This window comes from Zalophus californianus, chromosome 3 (assembly GCF_009762305.2).
Source record: "Zalophus californianus isolate mZalCal1 chromosome 3, mZalCal1.pri.v2, whole genome shotgun sequence".
Taxonomy (NCBI): domain Eukaryota; kingdom Metazoa; phylum Chordata; class Mammalia; order Carnivora; family Otariidae; genus Zalophus; species Zalophus californianus.
Window position 1 is genome coordinate 67,028,401 of NC_045597.1, and position 19,755 is coordinate 67,048,155.

Sequence of the window (19,755 nt, forward strand, 5' to 3'; positions counted from 1 at the left end):
GGAAGCTCCCGTCAATTTTAAAATTGCACTATAGCAGTCATATTGGATTCATAATTTGCATATCTGTTTTTTCTTAATTTCTATCTTAATTATGCATCATTGATTTGATTCACTTAATATCATTCTGGCAGTGCTTGAAGAAAGCCACTTCAAATATTTTAGGCCAAGCCAAAGAAGTACAAAAGGAGGCAGAATGTATATTAATCCAAAAATCTGAATTACAGAAACATTCCTGTGCAAAGCCAATACATGGCAGAACTAGGACCTAAACCAAAGGACGCACACAAGAAAAAGTGCTATATGAGCACAAATTCATTTCTAGGGATAGTAAAATTAATGATATGGACAAAAGATGGTAGCAAGTATTTCCACCTTGACATAAAAATGACAGCATTATTGTCATTTAATATTATTGTGATTATTTTAAAATCACTGGGAACAGAAATATTTTAGTACCCCTTTTTTCATAATATAATCTTCACACTGATTATCTAAACACTAAATTTTTTAAAAAAGCAGCTCCTCCATGCAAGACATGTACTTCTTCAGAATTATAAATACTTTGACTTACACTGCATGATTTTCTCTCAGCTCCAAACAGTTTGGGATGTCACAACTCCTAATGTGATTAAAATAAAACTCGTATTTCCCTAGCCAGGGGTACCGCACATTAAAAACTAATTCATATATGTGAATGCAATATCTAGCCTAAATAAGTCTTCATTTTGAAAGTTAAAAAACAGAATATGATAAATCATATTAAATAACTGATTTTGTAAAATTCAGATACTCACTACTATACTGACCTTCTCTGCCTATTGTAAAGGATGAGAAAAAGTAAAAACTAAAACTGAATTAATTTCAGCCACATGTGATTTTATACCATTTTCCTTTTAAATCTTTATTCTTTCCAAATTATCTCTAATTTGAACAATAATGGTCATTTCATTTGTTCATTATGTATTTCAAAATTTGAGATTTTAAGTACCACATTAAGCAATATGGTTTTATAAAATTTATTATTTCAGAATTATGTTAACAAAAGCCATGGCTTTCATATTAGAAAATAGTCTAAAGAATTTTCAAAGTTCATGAAAGGAAAATAGTGAAAAAGAGAAAAAGCACCTTTGAAACAAAATGAAACCTGTAATAACAGCTGAGTTCCAAAAAACAGAGACAACTTTTAAATCACATTGAAGAAAGATTATCGCTATACGTTATATTGTATCACATTTCACAGAGAATTCACATAAAACTTTCCATAGGATTTGTAATAAGATAGTTATTACTACCTTATATCCAGGTCCTAACTGATGAATTGCAAATATCTGCGCAGGGTTGAGCGCTTCACTGAATACATACACGGCACCAAGTTGACCACAGAACACCCTATTTGCATCAGCAGTTTCTGAAGATCCGAGAAAGCACTTGTCATAGCTCTATTTTTAAAAAGTCATAAAAAAATCAATGTATTATTTTGTAATGATAAAATATTTAAGGATACCTGCCTTCACTGTCATGAATACCTTAAAATATAACAATAATAACAGAAGAAAGCATCATTTAAGACTTTATGGAGTATTTAAATAACAAAGGCCAGCTAAAGATTTTTAGAAAAAGTAAAGCAGTTAAATATTTTGTATCTATAGAAAAGCAAAACAAACAATAATCATCTATTCATTAATCACGTAACCACTTTAGAAATGTTATACTTAAAGGCAAAAGTGCTTATAATTTTATTTACAAAAGTAAAACTAATTTTAAAACTCTAATGATTTAACAATTGTCCATGTAGAGAGAGATTCATCTGAATCAGAGAATGACTAATCCAAATTTTAACCATAAACACATAAGGCCTAATTTTTGAAACTATCTAATTTCTCCACCAGGGATATATATTACTATTTCTCCACACTAAGTCAAGGACCCTATGAAAATCACTTCCCTCTCTTCAATGAGTAGGCATTATGTAGAACCAAAAAAATAATGATCACTGAAATCTGCCACCTAAAGTAGATAGTATGGTGCTCTCCATCTGGAGAGTTTAAGACATTAAGAAGGCACACTTACCTAGACCCATCTCTGCTTCTTAAAATCTCACCCCAGTTTCCATCCCCCATCCTCACATATTATTCCACACCTTAGCACTAAAAAGCAAGACATTATATATGTATGGTATCCCTCTGGTGCCTCAATAGAATGACAAAATATTTGTGAATGAATTATGAGGACAAAAACTCATCAAATACCCATTCTGTAATTAAAACTATAAGAACTGAAGAATTTACTGCATAATGTTATGTGTACATATGTGTTATTGCCCAGGTCTCTCCATTTTTTGGTGTACTATTGCAAATAATTCAAAAATTTAAGTCTTTCTTTTCTTTCTTTCTCTCCCTCCCTCCTCCTTTCTTTCCTTCCTTCCTTCCTTTTTAAATATAACTGTAGAGTTAGTGACAGTCAACAAAGTCTCTTGGGTTTCTTCCACTCTATAGTAAAAACTCTCCCCTTTGGAAGGCAGATATGAAGCAGAATTTCATCTGTGTATCTAATTCTGATAAAATCATTCTCAAAAATTTACTGACTGTGGCCCAACTATGAGTTTCCAGGGCAGAAAAAGCAAACTTGTCCTATAAATGAACAGACAGTAAATATTCTAACCTTTTCAAGCCACATGCGGTTTCTGTCATATAATCTTTTTTGATTGTTGTTTGTTTGTCTGGATCTTTAAAAAAAGAAAAACCTCTAAAAATGAAAAAAAAAAAAAAAAAAAACCCAAAGATTCTTAGCTCTCAGGTCATGCAAAAACAGGTCAAGGTTCAGATATGGTCTGCAGGGGGTACTCTTCCAACCCATGACTCAGGGAAAAAGCTATGGACTTTGCACACAGTACTATTTAAAAGAATACCAGAGAGAACAAGAAGAGACCCTGCTTTTAAGCAAATTAAAGTCTGGAAAGATATGGACAATACTGAGAGGTGAATTTTGTTAAAAAGAGGCAAGTTTTTATAAAACAAGGTATGCTGGAATGCTCATATGTTATTGGGTTTGGAAGTACTTTTGGTACTAGAAAACATCTTTTACTTTGGTTCTAACAGGTCAGGATAATGACAAGAGAAAGCCCAGAACAGAGTTCTTGAGGTTTTAACTCTAGATATTCTCTATCCAGAATCCAACTGTGTTACCTCCCTCACTACTAACAGGCTAGTCAAAACTAGTATTATGTTTGTTATTATTATAATAAGTCATTTAATTGATCTCCCTTCTTCTGTCATTTTTTCCTTCAGAATATTCTCAATACTGCAGCCTGACTGATATTTTTAAAATATGAACCAGCATTATATCACTTGTCTCCTCAAAACCTTCCAGAGATTTTTAGGCTGGGTAAGATGGGAAAGCCCAGGTATTGTGTTTGCATATAAGGCCCCTACAGGATTTCACCCTCTGCTGTCAATCTAATCTTATCTCTTAACATTATTCTGCCCATTCCTCCCTCTGTTCTAGACATAGTTACTATATGTTATCCTTTCACATCCAAATAAGGTACAAGACACAGTTTTTATTGCTTGAAATTCTAGAAAGAATAGAATACTGCATGGATGTTTTTGACCTAATAATAATTTTTGAGCAATTTTCCTTTTTTTCTTACCACTAATTATCTATTTTAGCAACTTAATTATATTAAATTTAAGACCTAAAAATTCAGTTAACAGAAAAAAACTTTCAAAGTACAACTATTAAGTTTCTACCAAACTATTATACAATTCATGTTATGAACAATGATAGATCACACACTCAAATACATTAAAGCACAGATTAAAAAAAAACTTACATCATTTGTGTTAACATGCCAGGCCATATCACCATAGGATACCAGTTGTCCATTAACATAACACCGAATTTCACTGTTCCTCCATCGATTATAAATGTGGACAATGCTGATCATGTACCACTTAAATAAAAAAAAATTAAAGACCTTAATGTCATGTTTAGTTATTGTCTAAAAAAGCAATCATAACATTCATACCACACTACAAGAAATGCTTGAAAGAATAATAATAATTACACATTTCAACCTTTACACATTACACTATTTCAAGTTCCCCATCTTATTTCTCACTTTGCAGATGAAAGAAGTGACTCATAAACAGTAAATCTGTGATGAAGACAGACCTAGAATGCCTTGAACCCTGGAATGATACTCCTTCTACTATACCAAGATCCAAATATTATGGAAATACAATATATTTGTGTTCATTCATTTAATAACGTGTATTGTGATGTGATGTGATGTGATGCCAGGCATCACAAATAACCAAGTTTGACCAGACAGAGCATAGGTCCAGCTCTCCTGAAATTCATGGTATAATGAAAGAGACACAGATTAGACAAATAAAGATATATAAAATGACGAATAATGAAGACTACTATGAGGGAAAAAATAAAACCAGTGTAAACTGAGAAAGAATAACCTAGGATTCTACTTTGGATTGCATGGTCAGGAAAGACCCGTCAGAGGAAAAACATTTTAACAGTTATAATAAAATTTAGGTGATTTCTATTCCACAATTTAGATTTATTAGGTCCAAGAATAATTATATACTTTTAACCTGATAATGTGTGAATACACATTAAGAATCAAGGAATGAGTTTATATTAAGTTCTAAATTTGTAGTTACTAGGGCCAACCAAAAGCATTTTAAGTGTATATTCTGATATAGAATGGTTTAAGCTCTGTAACAATTTGTAGATCCAACCCTTACTCTTTTGAAAGTTAATAACCTAAGGCTGAGAATACAGAAATATTTTTCTAAAATATAAAAAAATTCCAAAAATTTACAGATACTTGAACAAATATGCCTTCAGTGGTTAAGGAGGTAAAATTAGACTTAATTTCTCCCCCCAAAATAAAAATATATAATACAAATTTTGTTTCCCAAATTACTTAAAAGCACTATTCAATTATTTCATATAGTATATTTTAAAAAACATAAAGCTATAGTAATAATTCTCAACCACTAAAATACTAGTTATTTCAAGGGGTCTGAAAAACTTTGAACAAAATTCAATTTCATTTATTTTGATTCAGAAAATAAAAATAGTGCTCTCAACAACTAATTGAAGACAATAACACAAACAGCATTGTTCCTCAATTATAAAAGTAAAATGTCAGGTCAAACTATTTAATCCCTAAAACACAGGTCTTTTTTAAAGTTGTTTCATTATAGGTAATCTTTAACTCTAATCATTGCAAACTGAATCTTCCACTTGATCAGAAAGCAGTATATATGTTTTTCCTGATTAAAAGCAGAAAAAAAAAACTTTAAAGTCAGTCATTTAATAACTCATATTTCTAAATACTACAAAATTATCAAGAAGAAGCCATAAAAATAGAAGCTTCAAATAAATTTAAGAAAAACCTTATAGTTTACATGAATAAGAATTCAAATTTACCTATACTACCCTCACTGAGTTTAAAAATTTTCCACCAGGATGCCATCTAGGTAACACAGGAAATACAGTCTTTATATTCTGGAGTAAGATTTTTAGAAATTTCAAATTTCTAAATAGAATACATGTAAATAAATGTCTATAAATAGAAGAGGATTTCCAGCTATCCAAATAATATTATTATTATTTGGATAAATAACATTAGATGTATTATTATAGTTACTGCCATACCTAATATAGAAAAAAGCACTTATTTAATAAATATTTATTGAGTTCTTTCTCCTGTGTATGGGATAATTCAGTGTGCTGGGCTGGAAAGTACAAACTTTAAATTCATACAGATATAAACTGAGCTCACCAGGTAAGTAGCTCTACGGCTTCTGGCAAATTACTTAGCCTCTCTGGACCTACTTCCATGTCTTAAAAAAGGAGGAATAATAATACCTACTTTGTGGAGTGACTGTGAATATTACAGATAATTGACAATGTATGAAAATTATAAAGAATAGTTCCTAATACATATCTGGCACCCATAAATAAGATAGCATTAACTAAGTATCTATTTATTTTTTTATCCACTATTTTCCCCAATGAGATTTTTTTCTGCTAGAATTGACGTTATTTATTCCTCAGACTCATTCATTCATTCAAAAAATTTACTGAGCATCTATTTCATGCCAGGTATCCCCCAGACTGTGGGCATACAAAGATAACATATACACCCTTAAGGAGGTTTCACCAGAAAAACAAACATGAAAACAATTATAAAACCATGACAAATATATAAAACACAGATACAGGAGCAAAAGAAGAAATGACTCAGGGCAGAGGGAAAAGACAAGACAAATGGAGAAGGAAGGCTAACAGAGAAGTCACTAAAAGAGTAAAATGAAACTTAAGATTTAGCTTGAAGGTATGAATACAAACTGTTGTGTAAACAGGAGGGAAAGAAACATTCCAGGCAGAAGAATCCTAATACTTCACATAACAGCACAGAGGCCTGACAAAATTTTTCTCCATGTTCAGATTTAGCTGCAATAACAAAGACCAGTTTGTAAAGAGAAGTGCGGGACACCTTTAGTAATTGGCCTTTGTTTTTGCATAATGTGGTTATTACTAGGAATTTTGAGCAGGAAAGTGAAATGATCATCTTCATAGTTTAGGAAAATAACTGGCAGTACTGAGTAGGTGGGATAGTTAGACAAATGTGGTTAAAAACAAAGCTGAAAACTACTACAAAGGTTCAGGTAAGAAAACTATAAAAGCCTAAATTAAGACAAAGGCATTGGTAATTTAAAACAAGGGGGATAGGGACTAATTAACAGAACTGACTGAAGTAATGATACAGAAAAGGGGAGTGTAAGATGGTTTCCGATTTTTCACTTAAATTGGATGAGGTACCATTAACTTGAGATAATTAATACAGTTAGCCACTTAATTAGCCAGATAATAAGATGTGGAGAAGCAATCAGAGTTTGCTTTTGGTCATAACACTGATATTTGATAAAACTGATGAATGAAAAATGAATGCATAGTTGAATGAACAAACTGATCTCAGTGAAGGTCATAGTAGTTACAGGAAAATTAACTTTTCTGTTCTCTTTCCTTGGTATCTTAATATATCCTTTATATATAATAGGCAAGTGCCTTTTAAAACCAAAAAGCCCAAATATATCTTTGACATATTTTAAAAGAAATGGGAGGAAAGTTGTAAACTGTGTATGCATAGGATGGTATGTACTTCTACTGAGGTCTCCATTTAATTAAGACTCAAAAATGTATCTATAAAAGAAAGAAGAAAAAAAACCTGTAATAAGAATTCATAGGAAAGGGGGAGGAGCAAGATGGCAGAGGATTAGGAGACCTAGATTTTGTCTGGTCCCAGGAATTCATCTAGATAGGGATCAAACCATTCTGAACACCTACGAACTCAATCAACAGGAGATTGAGAAAAGAACAGCAGCAACTCTCAGAACAGAAAAGTGACCACATTCTGGAAGGTAGGACGTGCGGAGAAGTGAATCCAAGGCGATATTCAGGAAGATAGACGGTGGGGGGAGGGGGCCTCCATCAGCTGCTACCAGCAAGTGATAGAGCAGGGGAGCACAAAACCGAACTTTTAGAAGTCCCTCTGCTGAGGGACCTCGCTCCGGTGGCTAAGCGGGGGGTGGAAACCTCACAGGACAGTGTGGTCTCAGGACCCTCGGGGCCACAGAAAGACCAGAGATGTCTGAGTGCGGCAGAGCTCTCAGGTATCGGAGCGGGGAAGCTGGCTGCACAGACCGAGCGGAGGAGTGGGCTCTCAGCTCCGGGTTGCCATAAACCCGAATCCACGGCACAGTCAGGCCACTGCTCTTCCAGCAGGGACCCAAAAAGCGGCAGATCCGGGGAGACTTCCCTTCCTCCCCAGGGAGGAACGGCACAGGAGCTCACGGCAGGACTCTGCTGGGTTTGGAAACTCCACACAGGGTCGTGTGCCAGAGATAGAAACACTTGGTCACAGGCCTGGTGAGCAGAAGTGCAGCTGGATACCAGGGAGACAGGAGTGATTGACTGCTTTTCTCTGGCGGCAGACTAAGGAGTGGCGCCCTGAGTTCTCAGGTCCTCTGGGGCAGAGATCGGGAGGCTGCCATTTTCACTCTCGTCCTCCAAAGCTGTACGGTAAGCTTACAGGGAACAAAAGCTCCCGAGAGCAAACCCGAGCAGATTAATTAGCCCAGACTGGCAAGGGCGGGGCAATTCCGCCTCCGGCAAAGACATCTGGGAACCACGGCAACAGGCCCCTCCCCCAGAAGATCACCAAGAACATCCCACCAAGACCAAGTTTACCGATCAATGAGAACGGCAGCACTCCAGCACTAGGGGAATACTGCACATAGAATTCATGGTTTTTTTCCCCTTGATTCTTTAGTCGTTCAAAGTTAATTTTTTAATTTTCTTTTTATTTTTTAAGTTTTTTCCCTTTTTCAACCAACATCTTATCAATCCCTTTTTTGAAAAATCTTTTTTATTTTTCATATTTAGAGTCATATTCTATCCCTTCATAGTAGTTAACCTTATTTTTGGTATATATATAAGTTGTTCTCTCTTTAAAATTTTGGGGTACACTTTCTTCTAACAGACCAAAATATACCCTAAATCTCTAGTGTATGGCTTTGTTCTAGTCTCCAGCCTAAACATATTCTCACCTTTTTTTTTCCAATATCTCTTGTCTTTTTTCTAACTTATCAATTCCTTTTATAAAATATTTTCTAATTTTCATCTTTACAGTCATATTCCATCGCTTCATCGTATTTACCCTTATTTTTGTACATATATAAATTTTTTCTTTAAAATCTTGGGAGGCAGTTTCTTCTAACAAACCAAAATACACCCAAAATCTAGTCTGTGGCACTGATGTATTCACCAGCCTGATCATATTTGATCATATTCATTGTTTTTTAATTTTTCTTTTTCTTTTAATTTTTTCCCTCTTTCCTTTTCTTTTCCCCCGGTTTCAGGTCTCTTCTGATTTCTTTAGTGTATATTTTCCTGGGGCCATTGTTACCCTGTTAGCATTTTGTTCTCTCATTCATCTATTCTTCTCTGGACAAAATGACAAGACGGAAAAAATCACCTCAATAAAAAGAACAAGAGGAAGTACTAACTGCCAGGGACCTAATCAATATGGACATTAGTAAGATGTCGGAACTAGAGTTCAGAATGACAATTTTAAAGATACTAGCTGGGCTTGAAAAAAGCACAGAAGATAGTAGAGAGACCCCTTCTGGAGAAATAAAAGAACTAAAATCTAACAAAGTCGAAATCAAAAAGGCTATTAATGAGGTGCACTCAAAAATGGAGGCTCTAACTGCTACGATAAATGAGACAGAAGAGAGAATTAGTGATATACAAGACCAAATGATGGAAAATAAGGAAACAGAAAAAGAGAGATAAACAACTACTGGATCACGAGGGCAGAATTTGAAAGATAAGTGATACCATAAGACGAAACAATAATAGAATAATTGGGATCCTAAAAGAAGAAGAAAGAGAGAGGGGGGCAGAAGGTATATTGGAGCAAATTATACCAGAAAACTTCCCTAATTTGGGGAAGGAAAAGGCATCAAAATCCAGGAGGCACAGAGAACAACCCTCAAAATCAATAAAAATAGGTCAACACCCCGACATCTAATAGTAAAACTTACGAGTCTCAGGGACAAAGAGAAAATCCTGAAAGCAGCTCGGGAGAAGAGATCTGTAGCCTAAAATGGTAGAAACATTAGATTGGCAACAGACCTATCCACAGAGACCTGGCAGGCCAGAAAGGACTGGCATGATATATTCAGAGCACTAAATGAGAAAAATATGCAGCCAAGAATACTATATCCAGCTAGGCTGTCATTGAAAATAGAAGGAGAGATAAAAAGCTTCCAGGACAAACAAAAACTAAAGGCATTTGCAAACACAAAAGCAGCCGTACAAGAAATATTGAAAGGGGTCCTCTAAGAAAAGAGAGAGCCGAAAAGTAACATAGACCAGAAAGGAACACAGACAATATACAGTAACAGTCACCTTACAGGCAATACAATGGCGATAAATTCATATCTTTCAATAGTTATCCTGAATGTAAATGGACTAAATGCCCGAATCAAAAGACACAGGCTATGAGAATGGACAAAAAAACAAGACCCATCAATATGCTGTCTGCAAGAGACTCATTTTAGACCCAAAGACACCCCCGGATTGAAGATGGGGTGGGAAACCATTTACCATGCTAATGGACACCAAAAGAAAGCTGGGGTGACAATCCTTATATCAGACAAATTAGATTTTAAACCAAAGACTATAATGAGAGATGAGGAAGGACACTATAACCTACCTGAAGGGTCTATCCAACAAGAAGATCTAAGAATTGTATATATCTATGCCCCTAACATGGAAGCAGCCAATTATATAAGCCAATTAATGACAAAAGCAAAGAAACACATTGACAACAATACAATAATAGTGGGGGACTTTAACAACCCCCTCGCTGAAATGGACAGATCATCTAAGCAAAAGATCAACAGGAAATAAAGACTTCAAATGACACATTGGACCAAATGGACTTCACAGACATATTCAGAACATTCCATCCCAAAGCAACAGAATACACATTCTTCTCTAGTGCCCACGGAACATTCTCCAGCATAGATCACATCCTAGGTCACAAATCAGGTCTCAACCGTTACCAAAAGATTGGGATCATTCCCTGCATGTTTTCGGACCACAATGCTTTGAAACTAGAACTCAATCACAAGAGGAAAGTCAGAAAGAACTCAAATCCATGGAGGCTAAAGAAAATCCTACTAAAGAATGAATGGGTCAACCAGGAAATTAAAGAAGAATTAGAAAAATTCATGGAAACTAATGAAAATGAAAACACAACTGTTCAAAATCATTGGGATGCAGCAAAGGCAGTCCTAGGAAAGTATATAGCAATACAAGCCTTTCTCAAGAAACAAGAAAGGTCTCAAATACACAACCTAACTCTACACCTAAAGGAGCTGGAGAAAGAACAGAAAATAAAGCCTAACCACAGCAGGAGAAGAGAAATAATAAAGATCAGAACAGAAATCAATGAAATATAGAAACCAAAAGAACAGTAGAACAGATAAATGAAACTAGGAGCTGGCTCTTTGAAAGAATTAACAAGATTGATAAACCCCTGGCCAGACTTATCAAAAAGAAAAGAGAAAGGACCCAAATCGACAAAATCATGAATGAAAGAGAAGAGATCACAACACCAAAGGAATACAAACAATTTTAAGAACATATTATGAGCAATCATATGCCACCAAATTAGAAAATCTGGAAGAAATGGATGCATTCCTAGAGATGTATCAACTACCAAAACTGAACCAGGAGGAAATACAAATAGTCTGAACCTGAACAGACCTATAACCACTAAGGAAATTGAAGCAGTCATCAAAAATCTCCCAACAAACAAAAGCCCAGGGCCAGATGGCTTCCCAGGGGAATTCTACCAAACATTTCAAGAAGAATTAATACCTATTCTTCTGAAACTGTTCCAAAAACTAGAAATGGAAGGAAAATTTCCAAACTCGTTTTATGAGGCCACCATTACCTTGATCCCCAAACCAGACAAAGACCCCATCAAAAAGGAGAATTACAGACCAATATCCTTGATGAACAGGGATGCAAAAATTCTCACCAAAATACTAGCCAAGAGGATCCAACGGTACATTAAAAGGATTATTTACCACGACCAAGTGGAATATATCCCTGGGCTGCAAGGTTGGTTCAACATCGGTAAATCAATCAATGTGATAAAATACATTAATCAAAGAAAGAACAAGAATCGTATGATCCTCTCAATAGATGCAGAAAAAGCATTTGACAAAGTAAAGCATCCTTTCTTGATCAAGGGATCAAGTATAGGGGTAGAGGGTACATACCTCAATATCATAAAAGCCATCTATGAAAAACCCACAGCAAATATCATTCTCAATGGGGAAAAGCTGAGAGCTTTCCCCCTAAGGTCAGGAACATGGCAGGGATGTCCACTCTCACCACTGCTATTCAACATAGTATTAGAAGTCCTAGCCACAGCAAGCAGACAACAAAAAGAAATAAAAGGCATCCAAATGAGCAAGAAGAAGTCAAACTCTCACTCTTTGCAGATGATATGATACTTTATGTGGAACACCCAAAAGACTCCACCCCAAAACTGCTAGAACTCACAAAGGTTTTCAGTAAAGTGGCAGGATACAAAAAAATAAAGAACAAAGCAGAAATCAATGAAATAGAAACCAGAACAACAGTAGAACAGATCGACGAAACTAGGAGCTGAAATCAGAAATTAGTGGCATTCCTATACACCAACAACAAAACAGAAGAAAAAGAAATGAAGGAGTCCATCCCATTTACATTTGCACCCAAAACCATATGATATCTAGGAATAAATCCAACCAAAGAGGAAAAGAATCTGTACTCAGAAAACTATAAAATACTCATGAAAGAAATTGAGGAAGACACAAAGAAATGGAAAAACGTTCCATGCTCATGGATTAGAAGAACAAATATTGTGAAGATGTCAATGCTATCTAGAGCAATGTACACATTCAAGGCAATCCTTATCAAAATACCATCCACTTTTTTCAACGAAATAGAACAAATAATCCTAAAATTTATATGGAACCAGGAAAGACCCCGAATAGCCAGAGGAATGTTGTAAAAGAAAAGCAAAGCTGGTGGCATCACAATTCCAGACTTCAAGCTCTATTACAAACCTGTAATCATCAAGACAGTATGGTACTGCACAAAAACAGACACACAGATCAATGGAACAGAATAGAGAGCCCAGAAATGGACCCTCAACTCTCAACTCTATGGTCAACTAATCTTCGACAAAGCAGGAAAGAATGTCCAATGGAAAAAAGATAGTCTCTTCAACAAATGGTGTTGGGAAAATTGGACTGCCACATGAAGAAGAATGAAACGGGACCATTTCCTTACACCACACACAAAAATAGACTAAAACTAGTTCAAAGACCTAATTGTGAGAGAGGAGTCCATCAAAATCCTAGACTAGAACACAGACAGCAACCTCTTCGACCTCAGCCACAGCAAATTCTTCCTAGAAACATTGCCAAAGGCAAGGGAAGCAAGGGCAAAAATGAACTATTGGGTCTTCATCAAGATAAAAAGCTTTTGCACAGCAAAAGAAACAGTCCACAAAACCAAAAGACAACCCACAGAATGGGAGAAGATATTTGCAAATGACATATCAGATAAAGGGCTAGTATCCAAAATCTATAAAGAACTTCTTAAACTCAACACCCAAAGAACAAATGATCCAATCAAGAAACGGGCAGAAGACATGAACAGACATTTTTCCAAAGAAGACATCCAAATGGCCAACAGACACATGAAAAAGTGCTCAGCATCGCTCAGCATCAGGGAAATCCAAATCAAAACCTCAATGAGATATCACCTCCCACCAGTCAGAATGGCTAAAATTAACAAGTCAGGAAATGACAGATGTTGATGAGGATGCAGAGAAAGGGGAACCCTCCTACACTGTTGGTGGGAATGCAAGCTGGTGCAGACACTCTGGAAAACAGTATGGAGATTCCTCAAAAAGTTGAAAATAGAGCTACCATATGACCCAGCAATTGCACTACTGGGTGTTTACCCCAAAGATACAAATGTAGAGATCCGAAGGGGTACGTGCACCCTGATGTTTATAGCAGCAATGTCCACAAAGCCAAACTACGGAAAGAGCCAAGATGTCCATCCACAGATGAATGGATAAAGATGTGGTATATATATACAATGGAGTATTACGCAGCCGTCAAAAGGAAAGAAATCCTGCCATTTCAACGACGTGGATGGAACCGGAGGGTGTTATGCTGATCGAAATAAGTCAATCAGAGAAAGACATGTATCATGTGACCTCACTGATATGAGGAATTCTTAATCTCAGGAAACAAACTGAGGGTTGCTGGAGTGGTGGGGGTGGGAGGGATGGGGTGGCTGGGTGGTAGACATTGGGGACGGTATGTGCTATGGTGAGCGCTGTGAATTGTGTAAGACTGTTGAATCACAGACCTGTACCTCTGAAACAAATAATACATTATATGTTAAAAAAAGGAAGAAGATAGTAGGAAGGGAAAAATGAAGGGGGGGAAATCGGAGGGGGAGATGAACCATGAGAGACTATGGACTCTGAGAAACAAACTGAGGGTTCTAGAGGGGAGGGGGTGTGGGAGGATGGGTTAGCCCGGTGATGGGTATTAAAGAGGGCATGTACTGCATGGAGCACTGGGTGTTATACGCAAACAATGAATCATGGAACACTACATCAAAAACTAATGATGTAATATATGGGTGATTAACAGAACATAAAAAAACTAATGATGTATGGTGACTAACATAATAAAATAAAGAATTCATAGGAATATATAACATGATATTTATACAAATATCAACAGTAGCTAACACATATTCGAGCCCTTACTACATATTAGGTAATGTGCTCACAGGTTACATACATTATGACAAGGTCAAACATCTGGTAAGTGCTACAGGTAAGAAAGCTAAGTTTTAATATAAACATTTCTTTATGAAATGCCAGTTAAATACCTTAGTAAAGGATAACAATTTAGCTAGGGCATTTTCTGGAAAAATATGAAAGAAAAAAATGTATTTATCTTGAATAATGAAACAGTAAAATAAAATACTTATGGTTTTCAAGGTTTATGAGAATATTTACAGGTTTTTCAAAACCTCTATCACTCTATGACCTTGCTCCTACCAAGACTCCTTAGCATCAATGTATAAAGAGCTATTACAAATGGGAATGTATGTCTCATAAGGAAATAGCATAAAGACAAAGAGAGAGAGAGAACAAATGGATTAAATTGCTTTTTACTGGTTAATGACAATTTTATTTGGTACTTAACTTCACCCTAACTTTCCTTCCTTATACTCTTCAAACCACTGTTATCTAAACTTATCTGATGAAAAAAAAATCATCTAAACAATTTGTTAAAAACCTATTCCTAACATGAAAACTATAATTCTAAGGATCTGTATTTATAACAAGCTCTCTCTGAAATTCAAAAAATTTGGCACATTTGGCAAACTCTCCTGGGTATCATCTCAAATCCAATAAATCAGAATTTCTGGAGGAGAGACAACTGAAGTTGTATGAACATAACTGGGATTTGTATCAAACAAAAAAGAATCTCCAATCTAATTTATAAATTTACCTAGAATCATTGCTTTTTAAGCTATTTTCCAAGTTTATATTAATGAATGATTGTTACACTGATATTCTTTAATAAAAATAGTTATTACTATTGCTTAAACATAAAGCAAACAATTTTATTAGACTCAGGTAAAATTTTTGAATGTATATTTGAAAACCCCATCCTAACTCATATTTTCTTCAATATGTGGCAAAACATACATGGGATCATAAGCAGACAAGAAAACAAGCAAAAAGGAAAGAAAAAGAAATGACATTCCCTCTGCCATATGTGGGTGCATCATCTCTATTATGGTTGTTCCTGTGGATAAATATTCCTGTGGATAAAAGGCAGAGTGTGCCCTAAAGAAGGTGGACAATCTCACAGTCATATATCCAAAAAAGACCTTTGAACCTGGAAGGGGTAACTGGCCTTAAACATGTGGAAATAGGAACTCTTATATTTCTGTCCTTTGTTTTTTTCAATTCTGGACTTTCAAATGGTTAGTTACTCTAACACAAAGATGGAGTCCAATATAATATATATATAATATATAATGGAATATCTCTCTAGAAAACCCCAGGTGATAGTGAGTGAATTATAAATCTAATTATATAGTTGCACATTTCTCTGCATTTTCTCTTGTTATTTTTTATGTTTAGAGCAGACTTTTAAAAACACATTTCAACCTGGTCTCTTGAATATCCATATTCTACTGGATATTAAGCAAAGGTATATTTAATGGGCCAAAACATTAACTGTAGAGCAACATCCTCTCCTTGAAGCCAGCATTATTGAAGAAGCAGAGACCTGTGTAACCTTCAATCTCAGGAAACAAGATTCAGGACTACTAGGATTAGCTAAAACTCCCTCAACAGAAGTCTCTGTGTATTACCAAATCTGGAGGTTTAACACCTGACCTTCTGAAAGAGCTAATTATCTATAAATCCATAGTGTATGAGATGCACACTGTACAAACCACTGTGAACTCTGAATCTCCAGTCTAAAAACTGGTTCTATTATCTAAGCCAAATGAGGTTAAAGGAAGAAGAGGGAAGGAGAAGAAGGAAAGGAGGAGGAGGGAAAAGGGAAGAAGGGGAAAAATTAGAGGAGGGTAAAAAGGATGAACAAAAGAGGAGTTAGAGGTAAAGGAGAGACAGGAGAATACTGAGGAGGAGAAAATGAAAGGAAGAGGAAGAACAAGATAGAACTGTAATTAAAGCAAAATTCCTGCAAATGTTCTTCAAACATAATTCCTCAGAACTATAATTAAAGTAACATAAAGTTCATATACAAGTTTGCCTTTGAATAAACTCTGAATAATGTAATTGTTAAAATTCTTTAATACTGTTTTCATGAACATGCTGAAAATTGAAAAGACACTGCATTATTTCTATGTAATATATAGCAAATTTATATATTACATAAATTATTATAATGACATATCAATTATGTATCATACATACCAAGATTTTAGGATCAGAATAAAGATATAAGGATGTGTCAGTAGTTAGGATTCTAAGTAACTGTATTTTCCATTAAACCTGTGTAAAACACTTTCTCAAAAAGCATAAAATCTCTCTTAATGCTCGTGGATAATGCTCTAATTCTCTACAAATGCAAAAATTAACTTAGTTTTGCAGTGTACATTACCATGCTAGAACAACAAGGCTGGTAAGCTTTTAATTTCAAAAGCATATCACATAGTAACAACCTACATTACTTGGTCTTTATTGTCCTTCTTCCTGTCCCATTGGCTTACTGCCCCTACAAGGAGCACTGACCACAACAAGGCCCAGGCCTTCTTTTTCACTTTATCAACAGTAACACCTCATTTATTTTACACCACTAGAAAATAAATTGCTCAATAAAAATTAGCTGTCCAGATAAATACAACCTACTCCTTCAGGAAACAAAAGGGTTCTTTTTGGTTGTTAAAGCATATTTTATTCATTTATCCAACATATACTAATTAGCAGTCCACCAAGTTCAAAACTCTGTGGCAGGTTTATGAGGGAATACAAAACTGAATCCAACACACAGCTTAGTTTAAATAGTTACTAAATAATGCACATGTAAATGAGTAATAAAGATTTAAAAGAAACAATTGCTATAAGAAATACCGAAATAATATGCTATGAGAGAGAGTATATCGGACAGCAAGGAAAATCAAGGAAAGATTCCAGGGAAATGGTGTTATATGGAATGGAACCTAACAAAAAGGTAGAATTTGAAGACCTACAGCCATAAGTGAGAAGACATATAAATGTTTTCACACCAGAGATTGAACATTTGAAAAGGAAAAGATAAAAAGTGAAACATGTACAGTAGTTCAGTTTTGAAAGAATAAAGGGTATAAGCAAAAACCTGAAAATGAAATCCAAATCATGAAGGACTAGGCTAAAAGTGCTATTTTATTCTATAGTTAGTGAGAAGCAAATGACTGGTTTGAGCAGTGGAATAATATGATCAAGAATATAAATCAGATATTAGTATATAACATAGTTTGGGGAGGAAGAGACAAAGGATCCAAGATAAAGAGAGAACAATATGAAAAATTTAAGCAGTAAGTAAGGAATTTTTTTTAAAGAGATATATTACAGAGATACAAAGTACTGGAGTAGAAAATTGCACTGATATCATGATCAAAAAGAGGATGAAGAACAAAGCTGACTCAAGTCCCCACTATCATGAAGACGGTAGGCTGCTTAATCAAAACAGGGGACTTAAGAACATACTGAATATGGGACTAGAGACGTGAATTCAGTGTTACATATTCTGTAAAGATGAGGGGCCAGAAAGACATTTACATGGCAGTATCTTTGGTAGATGAGGATATAAGAATAGAACTTGGAGATAAGAATAAGAGTGGAAAGCTATCATGAAACTGAATAAAAATTCCTCAAAAAATAAGCTCCACAAAAGCAGGAATGTTATCTGTTTTGTTCACTGTCATATTTCTAGTGCCTACAATAGTGTCTGGAACTAAGAATGCCACAGAATAGATCCCAGAGAGCAAGCAAACAAGTCAGACAGACACGGCAAGAGGTCAAGAGCCTGATCTTTTTATGGGAATAGACATAAAAATAAAAAGGAGAAGAGAAAAGCATTATGTGTCATAAGAAAAATCAATAAAAGAGTATTACAGAAGTCATAATAGGTGAATTTTAGGATAGGGGGAATGGTGAATTGTGTCATTCTCAATAGAAATATTTACTTATACCTACCTTACGGGGTTGAAAATCGTATTTCACACAGTGCTGAAAACCTTTTCCTTTAGACTTCAGTGATGTGACTATTAGACAATTGCCAACGAAGTGAGCAGAGTAACCAACTCCTTTGCTAGTACGAAAACTGTAAAGAAAACTGAGAATCGTATAATATCCTCTGATACAAAGAACTATATATCTAAAAATTATTAAATAAATAATATAAAACACTATCATAAAAATAAAACTCATTTCTCCATAGAGTAGAAGGGGTATTACATGTACCAAATAAAGACTAAGCCATAAAAGGTTTAGAACAACTAAAGAAAGAACTTTAAATTGAGAAAACAGAAGACTACAGAACCTTCTGAAATTTCAATGTGAAATATCACAAATACATAAAAACAAAATAATGGCCAATGAAAGCCTAAGTAGATTTCATTTACCTTCAAGGACCCCTGAAATTAGCAAATACAGAAACCATTTACAAAGCCACTGTTTTCAAAAACAACTTACTCCCAATTCTATTTATATCTTTAAAAAATAGCTTAAAAATTACAAAACAAAGTCAGAGCCAAGTGTGATAAATGATATATGTAATCAAACGGAGTATATTTTTAGTCAAAAGAAGAAAAAAGATGTGTCTCTGAAATAGTTATTTTCTTTTAAGGAAGCACTCCTCCTAGTTGTGAATTTAAGCACAGTATTGTAAAAATTGTAAATGCTCGGCAAAATAACGGTATTATTAAAATAAATGTATGATCTGCCAAAACGACCATTCTGAAATTCAACCCATTTATGTTTGGAAGTTCAGATGTTTGTTTAGAACTCCCTCTCATTACTACACTTCTATAATCTTTTCTAATAGAGCTTACAAGCTATTAATATCTCACATTTTTCTGCACTCATATTGAGCCAGTCAATGTACAAAAACGCTTAATTATTCTCTCATTAAATCTGATGTGATAGGTACTACTGTTATCTTCGCTTTACAGCTGAAGACACTAAAACACAGGATCAGTAAGTAGTAAACGTAAGACTTAACCCCAGGCAGTCTTATTTCAAAGCATCGCAAGTATTAAATGAGGTAATACATGTAAACACTTACAATGCCTAGTATATAGTAAGGCAATCAATGCAAGTTTCATGTTCTCATTACTGTGCATTCTTGGTAAACTAAAATTACCAAGCTCTCGGGCCTTACAGGTCAACCTATCTGGGAATATCAACCCATTCTGTTAGTTATCTATGAAATAATTACTTTTATTATTTGATTGTATTTTCTTACATAGTAGTTATCACTAATATTTTTAAAGCATATCTTAATTATGCTCATAGAACAAAGGAAGTAAAAATGC

The 19,755-nt window shown here is 34.9% G+C and overlaps 1 protein-coding gene across 14 annotated transcripts in view; it reads right to left on the bottom strand.

Moving 5' to 3' along the window:
- The window catches only part of NBEA (neurobeachin), a 680,715-nt gene that overhangs the window by 566,257 nt on the left and 94,703 nt on the right, over positions 1-19,755 (bottom strand). For all 14 annotated transcript variants that reach the window (XM_027588285.2, XM_027588293.2, XM_027588287.2 and 11 more), the window contains exons 6-8: positions 18,416-18,542; positions 3,833-3,952; positions 1,293-1,439 (exon numbers count right to left, since the gene is read on the bottom strand). In XM_027588285.2, coding sequence (XP_027444086.1) covers positions 1,293-1,439; positions 3,833-3,952; positions 18,416-18,542 — 394 coding nt within the window. The remainder of the gene's footprint in view (positions 1-1,292; positions 1,440-3,832; positions 3,953-18,415; positions 18,543-19,755) is intronic.